General features: G+C 34.4%; 1 protein-coding gene across 2 annotated transcripts in view; it reads right to left on the bottom strand.

The window, feature by feature from the left end:
• LOC150098263 (uncharacterized) overlaps positions 1-18,224 on the bottom strand; it is a 258,364-nt gene that overhangs the window by 215,364 nt on the left and 24,776 nt on the right. For both annotated transcript variants that reach the window (XM_090406219.1, XM_090406220.1), the window contains exon 3: positions 7,546-8,294. In XM_090406219.1, coding sequence (XP_090262345.1) covers positions 7,546-8,294 — 749 coding nt within the window. The remainder of the gene's footprint in view (positions 1-7,545; positions 8,295-18,224) is intronic.

The following is an 18,224-nucleotide window of genomic DNA, read 5'->3' as shown; positions in this document are numbered from 1 at the left end:
CTAGCACAACACAGTATTACCACTACTCATAATATCCAGCGGGATAAAGCTATTCTACTTCATAGATGCAGGTTCAAATATGAACGCCTCTTTAAAGAAAGTTGTGAAGCTTTTTTACACCGACCGAATTTAAATCAAAATGATTGCCTCTCTCTCTCTCTCGAAGATCTGGGAGACTTTTATTTTATGTAATTTCTTTCATTACCTAGCTCGCAACAACATTGTATTTTAATAGGTGATCCACCGAATATTCGTTACTTGTATTCTATTCCTATCTGTTTGTAACACTGAAAATGTACTATTATTTTTAGTACAAAATATCTACCTTATTTATTAATTAAAGTTATTACTGTGGACTTACATGTTGTTTTTAATAATTATACTATGCCACATGTCCCTCTAAAAATAACAGTACTCCTAGGAAGGATATGATTCGAATCCAGTAAATGTAGAGAATTATGATTCTAGTAGTACTAGTAACAATATGACCACATGGTTAGCCTAGTAGATATGCGCTTCACAATCATATGCCTGGGGAAGAGTTTCCAGCCGATGACATGAGGAGTTTAAGGATCTTTCTAAGCCATAGCCAAGTTAGCCGGTCATGAGCCTGGTCAGCAGGGTCCCCCCCCCCATTTATCTGGGGGGGGGGGGTTCATCCCACAAGCAGACAAACCGACTCTGTGAATACACAGTCTACAGTCAAAAATACATACTTAATCCCTCATTAGGAAGGCTCAATCAGTCCTAAGGGACAGTCGAGGAATGGGGGGAACCCCACACGAATAAATAAAAGTAACAATATTTCATTGGCAGTGAATTTCAAGCCATCTGGTGTGAGTAGAATCTAATAAGATCAATTACATAGGAATTGTTACAGACCTGGTGGATGTTGCTAGTGATGAAGAAATGCATCACCAAATAGAGACGATGTGTGTGAAAAGAGTAATCATAATGGGAGACTTTAATTATCCAAATATTGATTGGGTAGTCATAAAATCTCATGAGAAGATTGAAACTGAATTTATTGAGCTGTTGCTGGACAACTTCCTCAAGTAGCAAGTGACATAAGGAACTCAAAGTCAAAGATTTGATTACAGTGTCAGAGGGTGTTTCAGTTAGACATAACTGTTCAGCTGCCGGTTGGTGACAGTGATCATGCAGTACTCACTTGGGAAGTGATCAAGTTTATGAATGTTCCATTCAGAAAAGGCTACATGCTGAACTACAAAGCAGGAAATTATGACCTACTAAGGAATATATATGGAGTTCAGTGGAATTGTATCAGTTTCTAAGCGGGAAGTATATGGACCATGCATGGGAAGCATTTAAAAAAATATTTAAGTGATATAATATCAGAATGTGTCTAGAGAGTTCAAAGAATAAATATAGTAGGAGTCAAATGGATGTGTAATATTATTAAGCAAGAGATTCGTAAGAAATGGATGTGGAAGGAATACACTGTACATAAGGATGATGTCTGTCATGAAAATTATAAGAAATAGTCACAAGTGTTGTACAGAAAGCTAAGTCTGAGTATGAAAAGAAACTGACTTTGCAAGCTAAAGACAACCCACAAGAATTCTATCACAAGTAAAAGAAAGAATGAATGAAAGAATAATTCTTCTGAATGCAGTGGTGTGAAGGTGACAGATGCAGAAGTGGTTATGCAACTAATGAGTGCCCATTTTGCTAAAAGCCATCAAAAGTATGCAACATCGAGTTCACTGCTACCTCTTCACCAAATAAAGAAACTCAGGTTTATGAAGAGAAGGTATTAGAGCTGTTGCACAAACTGAATAAGAATTCAGCAATAGGGACTGATAGGATATCAGCATGGGTGCTATATATACATAAAGGAACTGGCTATTTGTGTGACTGAGCTATATAATTTGAATCTCAGAACAGGGAAGATTCCACAGCAATGGAAAGAATGTATGGTAACCCCATTTTACAAAAGTGGTGCAGAGACCGATATATCCAACTATTCAATAATCAGTATCTCAGGAGTGGTGGTGAAGATTTTTAAAAAATTGGTTAGGGTTCATATTCAGAAATAGGTTGACAGTGAATCTCTACTTTGCAATAAACAGCTGAGTTTATTAAGGGAAGGTGTCGTATTTTAGCAGATGTGAGTCTGCAAGATTTAAGGTAACTAGTCGTGTACCACAAGAATTAGTCCTTGGTCCACTGTTATTCAATCTGTACTTCAGTGATATTGAGAAGGATTTGACAGGCAACATACAGCTATTTGATGATGAAGCAAAGATAGCTAAGGTAAGCAAGAATGTTGCTGCTTTGAAGTAGAATGATTTGAATAGGCTGGAATTGTTGGCATGCAAAAATGGATATCAGTTCAATACCAATAACTATGTAAATGTCAGTAAATAAAATGTAAGAAAGTAAAGTTTTAAAGCAAATAAAAGTTGAGCAGCTCTCAGATGTTAATAGTAGACTAAAATACACCAATTTATTATTCAAGAAAAAATGGAAGAGTTTGACAACAGGAACCAAACCTTGGAGATTCATTGACAGAGACCCTGAAGAAAACATTGACTGATTAAGCCAGCAAGGCATGTGGTGAGGATCAGAATTCCATGGTGGGCACAGGAAGTTAAAGGCAGTAAAAGAAAAGAAGAAAGCAAATCAAAAGTTCCTAGTGAATAAGTCAGCTTGTGCTCTTAGAGAATACAGAGACAAATGTAAGCAAGGTAAACACTGTGTAAAACTAGCTAAACAAAAGTCATGGGAACACAGAAAATAAATATCAGGAAGGTGGCAAAATATTCTGGGGGATTTGAAAAATGCTCAGAAATGGAGGAATGAGTGCTATAAAAAGGAATTAGAGATGATAAAGGTGACAGAAAACTGGAGTAAAAGATATCCTTGATGTATGGAGAAATTACTTTGAAAAATTGCTAAATGAAAGAAGCAGCGATATCACAGTGGTAAAAAACACTAAACAGGCATGCAATCAGGAATACATATCCATACTTCAAATAGAAAAAAAGCTTTCGAAAGCCTGAAATGTGGAAGGGCAGTAGGAGTAGATGATATTTGACCAGAAATGCTCAAGTATGGAGGTATAAAAGTCTTGCATTGGCTACACTGCATAGTTCAGAAGGCCTGGACAGAGGAAAGAATTTCAGATGATTGGAGCAGAGCTCTCATAGTATCAGTGTATAAAAAGAGAAATAAAACTGAATGTGAGAATTACAGATGTGTTTCGCTACTCTGTGTTCCTGATTTATGCAAATATACTTGAGAAACGGTTGAGGAGGATTGTGGAAGGGGAAGCTTGATGAAGACTAAATAGGGGCTGCAGGATCAGATTTTCACTCTATGGCAAATAGTTGAGAAATCATGGGAATATAGCAAAGAAGTTTTGTAGATCTGCAAAAGGCATATGACAAGGTGCCAAGAGAAAAGCTATTCAAAATGCTAGAGTCACATGGTGTCAGATATTAATCTCAGCTCTTTAGTTTATGCAGATGATGTTATTATACTTGTAAATAAATCTGGTACAAATCAGCAAGATTCGCTGACTAAATTGAATAAATGTTGTAATAGATTTGGTATGAAGATCAGCAATTACAAGACAAAGACAATGAAATTAGGCAGAAGTATCATGAAAATATCAACTGCATTGTGAATGGAGAACCTAACAAGTAAAACATTTCAGTTACCTAGGCACAATGCTTAGTGAAGATATGTATAATAAAGAGAGAGTAAATATGGAAACAGATAACAGAATCAATAAAGCTGGTATGGTTGGAAGTCAACCGGATAAATTTGTATGGAATAAGAGAGAAGGTAGTCAAAACACTAAATTAGCTGTATACAAGAGAGTCTTCAAACCAATTTTAACTTATGGTTCTGAGAGCTGGGTTAGAAATAAAACACTTGATCAAAGACTAGAGACATGATAGTCCTGAGAAAGATTAGAGAAGTGAACAGAAGGCATCAATGGAAATATCATATTAAAAATTAGGATATTAGGAAAGAACTCGACATTGTTAGCATCCAGGAATGTGTTAGCAGAGCTAATCTCAGGTGGTATGATCACTTAAACAGAATGGAAGAGGAAAGATAAGTTACAGGTGGTAAAAAGTGCCTTAGAAAACAGAAATATAAGATCTGATAATTTTGGAGTCTTGATAGATAACAGATTAATTTGGAGGAAACTTGTTAATAGGAAGGTAGTAATGATATAAGTTCTTCATGTACTACTACATGAAGTTTCTGACATGTACTCTCAAGGGGTGTACATATCTTGTACACCCCTTGAGAGTACATGTCAGGAATTTGATGATGATGATGTCAGTAAATGTAAAGTCATGCACTTTAGCATGATTAGATATCTAATGTCCTATTATATTGGTGGGATTATGCTAGAAGAAATTGATCAGGCTAGGGATCTTGGAGTGTTAGTAGAGAGCAAGTTGAAGTTCAGGGGTCATGTAGCAAAGATTGCAAATACAACTCAAAAGATAATTGCAATGCTGAAACAAACTTTAACATGTAAAAATAAGGATGTCATTTTGCCTATTTACAAGGCCTGGATAAGATGGACTATTGTGTAAAGGTCTGGTCTGCTGGTTTCTGTTGTGATTGTGATACAGTGGAAAGAGTGCAAAGGAGAGTGTTAAAAATGATATCAAGATTGTGGAATACTGATTATGAAAGATCAATTTAGAGTCTGTAGACTGCAGACACTAGCAAACAGGAGAAAGATGGGGTGATATGATTGAGATGTACAAACCTCCGAAAGATTCGTACAGGATTTTAGTTGATAGAATTTTTCATTTTATGGAGGGTGGGGACAAGACAAGAGGGCATCCTTGGAAGCTGAGAATGAATGCTGCTAAGAAAGGGGATGTGGGCTAGATTTTTTTCTGATATGGTAGTGCATGAATGGAATGGATTGCCATTGGATGTGTCATGCACAAGCAGTGTGAATGCATTCAGGAATAAGTATGATAGCTGATGCATGTAGTATGCAGTCTCTCTCGATAAGTCCTTGACTCCCTGGATGTCTCTCTTAATAATAACAATATTGGTCAAGTGACATCTTTAGCCAACTATATTTAAGATAAAATAGATGCTACAAATGAAATTTCTACATGGCCAAGTTAAAGTACAGAACTTACAGCTGAATGCTGTGTTCAATGTGTTTTGTAAAGTATTTGATGTGATATCTGAGAAGTGTATTTAACTGTGAGTCAGAGAGTAAAAAGATACATATTTTATTGAGCTCATAATATGCAATTCTTAGAATGGCCATTTAAGTATCCTTTGTATGTATTAAGAAGTTAGAAATTAATTCACCACTTTTAGTTCTATAAGGAATGTCAGTTCTCCTTAAAGAAATAAAGTGAATTACTTATTATAGAGAAGTGTATTTATTGCATATAATTATATTTATAGTAAATGTTTTAATTTTTTTTATATACTAGAACTTCATTCTTTGAATATACACGATATCCTTGATGTCAATGCACCATTATGAATACAAATATGAAACACTCTAAACATTCTAAATTAAAACTAAAATAAAACAAAAATGATATTTTTGATATAATTTATATAAAAACATTGTTATCTTACTCTACGACTGACTTGAATATATACTTTGGGTATAGGTGGAGAATAACATAGTTGGAGCAATCAAGCTCTGTTTCAAAATGTAACAAATTTGTTATATTTTGAAGGAAGCTTGATTGCTCGAATTATGTTATTCCCCACTTATATCCAACCTATATGTTAAAGTCAGTCATAGAGTAAGATAACAATATTTTTATATATAATTTTAATTTAGTTGGTTAGAATGTTTCCTATTCATCATGTGTATTCTAAAGAATGAACTATGACATATAAAAAAATTAAAATATTTACTGTAAAAATTTATACAAACAGATACAAATTCTTAGTACTCCATTATCTCTCTATGGAGATCTGACATTCCTCGTCAAACTAAAAGTACTAAATTAATTTCCAACTTCTTAATACATACAAATGACATGGCCATTCTAAGAGTTACTCAGTATGTGCTCAATAATAATTTTTCATACTCTGACTCTCACAGATAATTCAATACTGCAAGATAACATCAAACAGGTTACAAAACAAAATGAACACAACAATCAGTTGAGAGTTCTATAGTTTCACTCGGCCATATGGAAATTTCCTTTGCAGCAACTATTTTGTCATTGTTCTATATATAGATATATATAAGATGTATATATCTTATTTTTTTTTACTCACTCATTCAGTCTATCTTATCTCTTAAATTCCTCAAATACAATAGCTAAAGCTCTGACTTAACCAATATACTTGAAGATGTCTTCTAATTTCCTTAAGCAAGTTTCTTTAATGCATCTATCTTTCATTTACTGAAGTAGGCATGAAAAATAATTGCCTAGACAAAATGAATACATTTAATTGAGCAGTTTCAATTGTATTTCCAGTAAAAAGAAACTTTTTTGCAGATTCCATATTGCTTCTTGGAACATATATCATTTGCTTTTCATTAATCACAAAATATTCTCACTAATTTATGATGGCTTGATACCTTATGCTGTCCTTCAATGGTTTATTGGATCTTTCTCACTAATTATTACACCTTTCTTGTTAACAGACAAGCATGTTGTTTTTTTTTAGAACAGATGTTGTGGAGTAACAGGACTAGGCTCTTTTGAATCTTTTAACAAGATTCAAAATGAAATTCAAATGACAATATTGCTGCCATTAATACAGTGATTTTATGAACAGTGATTTGCATGTTTAAAATGTTTCATATTCGTATCCATAACTGTGCATTGACTTCAAGGATCAGTATGTCGTGTATATTCAAAGAATGAAGCTCTAGTATATAAAAAAAATTAAAATTTATTACTTAAATTCATTTAAGTCTCATTTCGTTATGCTACTGCTTAACTACATGTCAGCTCAGATAATACAAAGCATGTAACTACATTTATCTCTCCTTGAGTTTGAGGCTTGTCTTAAAAAATAACTATACTAGAAACAAAACAGTTCCTGATGGCTTTGGTATAAAAGTAAACTATGTGATTATGCTATGGTCAACACGCAACAGTCACCATTAACATAAATTCTCTCAGTGCAACAAAGTACTGAAAAATGACTGACAGAGCCACATAAGCTCAATGGTGTTGTGCCTATGAGGTTTTGTACTGCAAAGGAAAATCCACTACAGAAAAGAAAAATTTACTATAGCAATGTATTGTTATAACAAACTATTCCTGCAGTTACCAAATTTGTCAATTATCAACAACAAAAATTAACTATACTGTTGAATGATGTAACCTTGCATGAAAAAATATTCCAAACCAAATGGAGTGAAAATCTAGGTGTAGTTTGGCGAAGAATAGAATTCACTTCAGATATAAGACAGTCAGTTATCCAAATTCCAGTTAACTGCGATATATACTGTATACATCTAAAAATAAAAATAAAAAAAAGATGAAAACATACACAGGATCATTCTAATTAGAAAGTATTCAAAAATAAATGAAAACAACTTACCTTTTGTTTCCTTGGCATGCAACTTATGTGCAATTTATTTTCTGTATTACTAATAATCTGTGCAGAGCTAGTTATTTCAGAAGATGAATTTATAGTTTTTTCTACAGACTCAGACTGACTTTCAGCAGCATCTGTTCTAGTATTATTAAAGGAGGTACCTGTACTAAAACTACTATCAAATTCTGATTTCATTTCATTATCTACACAAGAGATGTCACTGAGATCTGAATCTTTGCTCACACTTTTTACTTTTTCCATTTCATAGCCTGATTCTTGACTTATATTATCAAACTTTATTTTTTCAAGTAATCTCTTATCATCCTTGCAGTTTATAGGTTGTATATTATTGGTTATTTCCTGCATATCTTCTGATTTAATTACATGTAGCTGGTCAGAACTATTTTTTGTTAACTTTTTAGAAATACCATGACAAGATGCTAAAGACATGCCATCAGAGTTTGTGTTGTGTGAACCTATTTTGTCTGTAGATAAATATTTTAATAATGAATTCTTTGATCTTTCCACAAAATTAGACTTTGAAGAATGAGGTACTAAATTTGGAACAGCTTCTATTTCCAACTTTTTATCATTTTTCAGAACACATTCATTAACTTCCCCATTTATATGTTGAAGTCTAAGAGTTTTAGCAGGCATATGTGAAACTTCAATATCTGATGAATGCCTCTTCTTTGTCTGGCTTGGATGACAAATAGTTTTTTTAATATCCATCACTTGAAATGGAAGACATGCTAAAAAAAATAGAAAAATACATTACTCTTCAAATTAAAACATCAATATTAACTTAAAAACAAACTAGTAGAATAAAAGGTTTTGGAAAGCAAAACTTATTCTTTAAGAAATATTCAAAATGGTGGTTTAGCAAAAACTAACCAGATTATTTCATTATTTTTATATAATATGCAAGGCCATTAAAAATGAGCTGCAAACAAAGAAAATGTGGGGAGTATATAAAAGAAAGGTAAACAGCATAGTAAGGACAATAGATTATAAGAAGAAATTATCCAAACAGGAGAAAGGAAATTCCAAACAGTTTTTTTGTTATGTGGCAAGTATCAGGAAAAATGACTGTGGGAAGATAACTTTAATGAGTGCAGATGGTAGAATGGTAACAGAGATAGATGAAATTGCTGAGCTACTGAATAATCATTTTGCAAAGGCATACCTCAAAGTGAAGATACTGTTATGACAGGCTGATGTGAGAACAGGGGTTGAAGAATTGGAGGTACTTAGTATATTACAGAATCTGAATGCAAATAGAACTGTGGGATGTAGATATTGGCTCACATTTTACGAATGTGCAGTGGAACTGGCAATTCTTTTAACTAAGCTGTTTAATTTAAGTATCAACTCTGAAAAAGTCCCAAGATAGTGATAGGAAGACAAAAATAAATCATCTTTTGCACAAAGGAGAATCTAAGCCCGTGGTAGCAAATTATAGACCAATTAGTATCTTAGGCATGGTGGTTAAAGTATGGGAAAAGCTGGTAAAAGAGAGGATTCAGGAATGGTTAAGAATATGATACTACTCTATGAGGGGCAGCATGGCTTTGTGAAGGGTTGGTCATGCCTTAGTAATCTACTAACTTTTTTTATAACAGAGTGACGGCTGAGTTGGATAGATGGAATGGCTACATGATGATACTGCTAGATTTTGCAAAGACATTTGACAGGATACCACATAAAACTCATGTTGTGAAAGCTACAACAAATGGGGATGGATGGGAAACTGGTGATGTGGATAAAAGGGTAGCTGATTGACAGATGCCAAAATCTAGTATATGGAGGAGCAGAATCCAGGAGAAGGCAGGTGACTAATGTGGTGTGCAGCACAGCTCTGTGCTTGGACCACTACTGTTTAATTTGTACAGAAATGTTATACGAAATAATTTGAAGGCAGATATTCAGTTGTTGCTTATGAGGAAAAGTTGGATCTGGTAATAGTTAATCAAAGATTAACTATTACCCTATCCAACTTGCAGATAAATAGGCTGACAAAACATAATGGATGTGAATTTAATGTGAAAAAGTGTAAGGTTATGCATTTTGGGATACAAAGATTACAAACCGTATATCACATTGAAGGAACTATACTCTAGGAAATTGATGATGCCAGGGATATGAGGGTAGTGGTAGATACAGAGCTTGAAGTTTAGAAGGTATATTGCTAAAGTAGTTCGTGATTACTTGGTTATTGAAGAACACACAAGTAGAGATAAGGGAGTTATCATTCCTCTTTATAAAGCTTCGATACACCACATCTGAATTACTGTGCTCAGGACTGGTCACTCGGATTTCTTGAGGATAAGGAAGTGGGAGAGGTAACTGACCAAGATGGTGAGTGGTCTGTGGAATGCTCCCCATCAGAATAGATTGAGGCTGGTGGATTGCAAAATTTGGTTGACAGGTGAAAAAAAAAGGGGGGGAGGGTATTTGATAAAAGCATTTAAGTTACTTAAAGGATTTTAGAGGATTGGTGCAAGGGAAATGTTTCAGTACTTGGTTAGAGGGAGCAGAACAAGAGGTCATCCCTGAAAATTGGATAAAAGTGTGATTAGCAAAGATGCGAGGACTTGATTTTTAGCTTGGAGAGTGGTGAATGAGGAATGGGTTGCCTGAGTCAGTTGTGAGTCCTTTGTGTGTTGGGTCTCCCATGTTGAGTCATTACTCCCTGGAGGTGTCCATGCAATAATAATAATATTCTTAGCATACATACAATCAATCAGGTGATATAGAGCTGGTACAATTAATCACAAATGATGACCAGTTTGCAATACAATCAGATACTGAACTCTTTGGGCAGCATACCCTGCAATTTATTTATCTATCACAAGACATAAAATGGGGTGCTTAAGGGTCAAAGCTGTATAACTGAGAGGAGACCTCCACATAGCCTTTAAAGGAATGCGGAGAACCGACCAGGGCTTCTGACCTAATGTCCAATCCTCACCTTCTCGTGGTGCACCCTGTTGGGTATCTACTTTGATACTGAACGAACGAGGATGGGCTGGCAATTTGGGATTTAGCCGACCAAATTGTATTCTTATTTGTTAAACCAAAATAAAAAATGATGGTACAACATGACAAAATTTCATGCCGGCTGGGGCGTCGCCCGGTTAAACAAGGACCCCGTTGTTTTCGCCAGGGAACCAGGGCGAACAGCGAAAAGTCAGCTACTGGAACAAATCTGAAAACAAACCCCAACTCAACATCACCAGAGTTAAAGATCGGTACTATCAACGTAAGAAGCCTGAATGGCAAAGAAATGGAGCTAGCTGAGGAATTAGATAAGTACCAGATCGACATAATAGGGGTGACTGAAACAAAAAAGACCAAAACTGGTGAGATCTTTCTGAGCAATAAATACAAAATGTTATATTCAGGCAATGACAATCAAGGAAAAGAAGGAGTAGCCATAGTATTCAACACAAAATACGAGGCTAATCTTCTTGAATGGCAGTCAGTCTCAAGTAGAGTAATGTGGGCAAATATGAGAATGGGGAACTGGACAATGAGACTTATTTGTGCCTATGGTCCCACAGAAGGTTCTACTAAGGTAGAAGTGGAGGAATTTTTTGAGGCTTTAGAAAAAGCAACTGACACAATGAAAAAGGAAAAGTTGGTCCTTGTTGGGGATCTAAATAGTAGAGTAGGAAATGATTGTGAGACATACAAAAATATTTTGGGAAAATTTGGAGAAAAGAGCAAAGCTAATAATAATGGCAAATATCTGTTGGATTTCTGCTCAGGACATGGACTGGTTATTACTAACACCATGTTCCAACATAAAAATGTGCACAAATTCACATGGAGAGAAGAGGCTAGGAATAAGAAAAGTCTCATTGACTATGTTATTGTTGATAGTGATGTTTTTTCCCTGGTGCAGGACACCAGAGTGTACAGAGGATTTGAAATTGGAAGTGATCACTATTTAGTCTTGAGCAGGATAAAATTGAATTTCATATTGAAAAGAATAACATGTAAGAAAGTTTTAAAGCGAATAAAAGTTGAGCAGCTCTCAGATGTGAACTGTAGACTAAAATACAGAAATATTATTGAAAAGAAAATGAAAGAGTTTGATAACAGGAATCAAACCTTGGAGATTCAGTGGCAAACTCTGAAGGAAACATTGATTGATTCTGCCAGAGAGGCATGTGGTGAGGTTGTGTGCAAAGATAAAAAAATCAGAACTCCCTGGTGGACACAGGAAGTTAAAGAGGCAGTGAAGGAAAAGAAGAAAGCATATCAAAAGTTCCTGGCAAATAAGTCAGCTTTTACTCTTACAGAATACAGAGACAAATGTAAGAAAGCTAAACAGTGTGTAAAACTAGCTAAACAAAAGTCATGGGAGGACTTTGGCAAGAATATAGAAAATAAATATCAAGAAGGTGGCAAAATATTCTGGAGGTTGTTGAAGAAGCTTAGGAATGGAGGAAAGAGTGCTGTAAAAGGAATTAGAGATGATAAAGGTGAAATGAAAACAGGAGAAAAAGATATCCTTGAAGTATGGAGTAATTACTTTGAAAAACTGCTAAATGAAACAAGCAGCAATGACAGCACAGTGATAAAAAACACTGACCAGGCATGCAGTCAGGAATACATATCCATACTTGAAGTCGAAAAAGTCATCAAAGGCTTGAAATGTGGAAAGGCAGCAGGAGTAGATGATATTCGACCAGAAATGCTGAAGCATGGTGGTATAAGAGTCTTACAGTGGTTGCACTGCATAGTTCAGAAAGCCTGGACAGAGGGACGAATTCCCGATGATTGGAGTAGAGCTCTCATAGTACCCATATATAAAAAGGGAAATAAAACCGAATCTGAGAATTATAGAGGTATTACCCTACTGAGTGTTCCTGGCAAGATCTATGCAAGTATACTTGAGAAACGGTTGAGAAGAATTGTGGAAGAAAAGCTTGGTGAAGAACAAGCTGGATTCAGGCCAAATAGAGGCTGTCAGGATCAGATCTTCACTTTACGACAAATAGTCGAGAAAGCATGGGAATATAGCAAAGATCTGTATTTAAGTTTTGTCGATTTGGAAAAGGCATATGACAAGGTGCCAAGAGAGAAGCTATTCAATACGCTGCAGTTATATGGTGTCAATGGGGCATTATATCAAGCAATACTTAGTCTTTATTTGAGTTGTGAGTCAGCAGTTAGAATTGAAGGAAGTACAGGAAGATGGTTTAATGTTAAATCTGGTGTGAGACAAGGATGTACATTATCCCCTCTGTTATTCATTATCTATATGGATCACATTATGAAGGAAAGTGGTATTAAACCTGATATCAAAATTGGAGATGTTAATGTCAGCTCTTTGCTTTATGCGGATGATGTTATACTTCTAAATAAATCCGCTACAAGTCTGCAAGATTCTCTGACTAAATTGAATAGATGTTGTAATAGATATGGTATGAAGGTCAGCAATAAAAAGACAAAGACAATGAAAATAGGCAGAATCATTGAAAATGTCAACTGTGTTGTGAATGGAGAACCTGTGGAACAAGTAAAACATTTCAGCTACTTAGGCACAATTTTTACTGAAGATGGTAAACTAAATATAGAAATAGACAACAGAATCAGCAAAGCTGGTATCGTGGGAAGTCAATTGAATAAATTCATATGGAATAAGAAAGAAATTAGTCGGAACACTAAATTAGCTGTATACAAGACTGTGTTCAAACCAATTTTAACTTATGGATCTGAGAGCTGGGTCAGAAGTAAAACACTTGACCAAAGACTAGAGACCGCAGATATGAGAGTCCTAAGAAAGATTAGAGGCGTGAACAGATGGCATCAATGGCAATATCATATTAAAAATGAGGATATTAGGAAAGAACTTGACATTGTCAGCATCCAGGAATGTGTTAGCAGAGCTAATCTCAGATGGTATGGTCACTTAAATAGAATGGGAGAGGAAAGATTAGCAAAACAAGTGTTCTCTGCCAGGTTGGTAGGAAAACGACCCAGAGGAAGACCAAGATATAGGTGGATTGATATGGTACAAAGTGCCTTAGACGATAGAAATATAAGATCTGATAATGTTGGAGTCTTGACAAGCAACAGACTGATTTGGAGGAAAATTGTAGATAGGAAGTTAGTAATGATGTAATTTTTTCATGTAGTACTGTCGTATCCTGTACACCCCTTGAGGGTACATGGCAGGAATTTGATGATGATGATGATGATGAAGACATTTAAATTACTCTTTCCTGTTTTCATATATTTTATCTCAGCATATGCAAATAATAATACTTTATGCATAAAAATAAGTTCATGACTTGCTTTTGCATATTTCGGGAGTAGTAAACATTACCAAAACTTGTTCTAAGTAGCCAGTACATAGCATATATTCCTTACATTACACTGAAAATCACTTCATTTGTATGTTTTTGTCTTAAATTCAGTCACAAAATACTTCTGTGACTTGGAAACTGGACGTTGAGACCTATTTGTGCCTAAGATCCCACAGAAGGTTCTACTAAGGAAGGAAGAAGCAAAGAAGCATAGGAGTCATTAGAGAAGACAGCTGACATAAAGAAAAAGTTGATCCTTGTCGGAGATGAATTCCAAGAAAATTTGGAGAAAAGAGCAAAGCTAATAATAAGAAGTATCTGCTGTATTTCTATTCAGGACATGGGCTAATTAACACTAATACCATGTTCCAAATAAAGATATATATATATACACAAAGTCACATGGAGAAAACATGCAAGAAATAAGTAAAGCCTCATTAACTAAGTTACTGTTGATAGTTATATCCTTATGCTGATTCAGAATAGAAGAGTATATAAAGGACTGAAATTGGAAGTGATCATCAGTTTTAAGTAAGATAAAAATGAATATCACATTCAAAAGAACAATATGTAAAAAAAATTTTAAAGACGTAAAGGTGAGTAGTGTTTAAGGATGAGGTGTGCTTAACTATAAAAACATTATTCAAGGAAAAAAAAACAAAATTTGAAGACAAATAACAAACCTTAGAGATGCAACAGCAAACTCAGCAGAGAGAAAGACAGTGAAGTGGTGAGTGAAAGGATAGAAAAATCAGAACTTCATGGTGGAGTAAAAAAACTTAAAGAGGCAGTCAAGGAAAAGAAGAAGAATGCATACTGAAAGTTCCTGGTAAGTAAGCTCCTCTGTATACTCTTAAATACAGAGCAAAGTGCAAGAAAGCAATGTAATGTGTAAAAGTAGCTAAACAAACAAGTCATCATCAAATTCCTGACATGGACCCTCAAGGGGTGTACAAGATATGATAGTACAACATGAAAAAAATCATTACTAACTTCCTATCTACAATTTTCCTCCACACCAGTCTGTTACTTGTCAAGACTCCAACATTATCAGATCTTATATTTCTATCGTCTAAGGCACTTTGTACTGTATCAATCCACCTATATCTTGGTCTTCCTCTGGGTTGTTTTGCTGCCAACCTGGCAGAGAACACTTGCTTTGCTAATCTTTCTTCATCCATTCTGTTCAAGTGACCATACCACCTGTGATTAGCTACGTTAACGCATTCCTGGATGCCGACAATGTCAAGTTCTTTCCTAATATCCTCGTTTTTAATATGATATTGCCATTGATGCCATCTGTTCATGCCTCGAATCTTTCTCAGGACTCTCATATCTGCGGTCTCTAGTCTTTGGTCAAGTGTTTTACTTCTGACCCAGCTCTCAGATCCATAAGTTAAAACTGGTTTAAACACTGTCTTGTATACAGCTAATTTAGTGTTCCAACTAATTTCTCTCTTATTCCATATGAATTTATTCAGTTGATTTCCCACCATACCAGCTTTGTTGATTCTGTTATCTATTTCTATATTTAATTTACAATCTTCACTAAAAATCGTGCCTAAGTAGCTGAAATGTTTTACTTGTTCCACAGGTTCTCCATTCACAACACAGTTGACATTTTCAATGATTCTGCCTATTTTCATTGTCTTTGTCTTTTTATTGCTGACCTTCATACCATATCTATTACAACAGTTATTCAATTTAGTCAGAGAATCTTGCAAATTGTAGCGGATTTATTTAGAAGTATAACATCATCCACATAAAGCAAGGAGCTGACATTAACATCCCCAATTTTGATATCATGTTTAATACCACTTTCCTTCATAATATGATCCATATAGATAATGAATAACAGAGGGGATAATGTACATCCTTGTCTCACACCAGATTTAACATTAAACCTCCTGTACTTCCTTCAATTCTAACTGCTGACTTGCAACTCAAATAAAGACTAAGTATTGCTTGATATAATGCCCCATTGACACCATATAACTGTAGCATATTGAATAGCTTCACTCTTGGCATCTTGTCATATGCCTTTTCCAAATCAACAAAACTTAAATACAGATCTTTGTTATATTCCCATGCTTTTTCTCGACTATTTGTCGTAAAGTGAAGATCTGATCCTGACAGCCTCTATTTGGCCTGAATCCAAACAAGTCATGAGAAGAAAATAAACACCAGAAAGATGGTACAATGTTCGGGAGATTATTCGGAAGACATGGATGAAAAAGTACTACAGTATAAGGAATGAAAGATGACAAAGTTGAAATGAAAACTAAAAGAGATTCTAGACATCTGGAGGAATTACTTTGAAGGATTGATAAATGAAACAAGAAGTGAGAGAATAGTGCTAGAAAACATTAGAAAGGAATGTGATTAGGAGCACATATCAATTACTAGAAAAAGCAATCAAAAACCTCAAATGCAGTGCAGTTGGAGTACCTGATATGCTCAAATAGAGTGAAGCTTTATTTGAGCATATCAGGTTTTTAATCTTTAAAAGGTACCTGTGACATAAAATAAAATAAAATAAATAAAATGAAAATAACATAATTCTACACCACAGATTAACCTGATAACTCATGACCATAGACATGTGAGTTCTGAGAAAAATTAGGGCAATGAACAAATATTAATGGCAGAATCACATTAAAGTTGAAGATATTAAAAAGGAACTTTAAATTGTTAGTATTCAAGAATGTGTGAGAAGAGCTAATTTAAGGGGATACACTTAAATACATGAAACAGGAAAGGTCAGAATGAGACAAAAACAGGTGTTTGATGCCACAATAAAAAGAAGGAAAAAAAAAAAAAAAAAAAAAACCAGAGGAACACCACTATGTGGATTGATATAGCTAGAAGTACATTAGAACAGCGCTTCCCAAACTGTGGGCCGCAGCCCCCCTTGGGAACCGTAGGTTTTGTTGAGGAGGACCATGAAATAATGAAAACAAACTGAAAATGTTTTAAAACTAAGTAGTTTTTTTTATCTTAAAAGAAACGTATTTAATTTTTATTATTTATTATTATAATTTTTTTTATTATTTTTTATATTTCAATGGAAAAAAATCCCACATTGTTGCGGGTTCACAAATTTTGCTTCCTGCGTATTTTGGTGCTTAATGAATTTAAGGGGATACACTTAAATACATGATTAGTAAATGTATACATGTTTAGTAAATGATTAGTAAATATATGCTTATTCATATAAGTTTCATTTCAAAGCAGAAATCTAAGAATTGCAGTTTCAAATATTTCACCAGATATTGACTTTTTGTGTAACAGTATTGAAACACATCCATCACATTAAATTGTTATTAAACTTCTTTTATGTTTTTAATTCTTTCTTTATTACTAATCGTTTTATGTTTTCATGTGCTTGTACTGCAAATTATCTATGCAATATATCTATCTATATAAAAATATAAGATAATGTGCCATGTTAAATGCTAAAAATGTAATATTATTACATTTTTAGCATTTAATGTAATGTAGTATTGATACAGGGGGGGGTCAAATATTTTAATTTTTCCAAAGGGGGCCCTGACATCCAGAAGTTTGGGAAGCACTCATTAGAAGACTGAAAACATAAGCTATAACAATATTAATGTCCTAACAAATACACTAATCTAGAGTAAAACTTGATATGAAATTACCAAACATACAAACTTAATCATGTAGTACTATCACAGGATTTTATACACTACACGAGGGTAAATGTCAACAACTGGATGATTTTTAATTTTTGTAAAAGCATAATAGCATACTGGCAGATAACAGAACCTAAAAATTAATGTTTTAAAGGATAATCAGAAAAAGAAGATCACTGGTATGTAGGAGTTACATGCACACAGTGATGTTATCATCTTAACTACCAACCTGTACTGGAATACTGCAAGTAACAGCATTTTTTATTCGAAAAATGCCAAATTTAATACCATATGTAATCATCACAAGTCAGTGATTACAATGATTCTATAGTGTCAATTTATATGCAGATCAAGAATCACTTGCCACATGTATTGAATGCAGTATTTAATTCATTCAGAAGACACAGTAATCTCTGTCCATGCTGGTTTAATAACCAAAAGCATCTGAGGTACTGAGTGTGTCAAGGAAGATTTTACATTTCATCAGATCTGCCATGGAAAGAGAAGTTATGCCAATCTACTACTTAATCTTAAAATGCATCAATGTAAAACAGGTATCTAAGTATATATTATAGTCAAATTTATATTCAGGTTCTATGCACAACTAATGGATGTTGTTTTTTCTCACCATATCCCTGTGTGATCTCTGCAAAATGTGCAATTTTGTGTTGCAAGATATTTTAACTGAAGAAAAGTTATGTTGTTC

This window comes from Typopeltis vanoorti, chromosome 16, assembly GCF_054136105.1.
Source record: "Typopeltis vanoorti isolate ZY-2024b chromosome 16, IOZ_Tvanoo_1.0, whole genome shotgun sequence".
NCBI classification, from domain to species: domain Eukaryota; kingdom Metazoa; phylum Arthropoda; class Arachnida; order Uropygi; family Thelyphonidae; genus Typopeltis; species Typopeltis vanoorti.
Note: the sequence above shows the minus strand (reverse complement) of the source record. Positions and strands in the feature narration are given on the sequence as shown.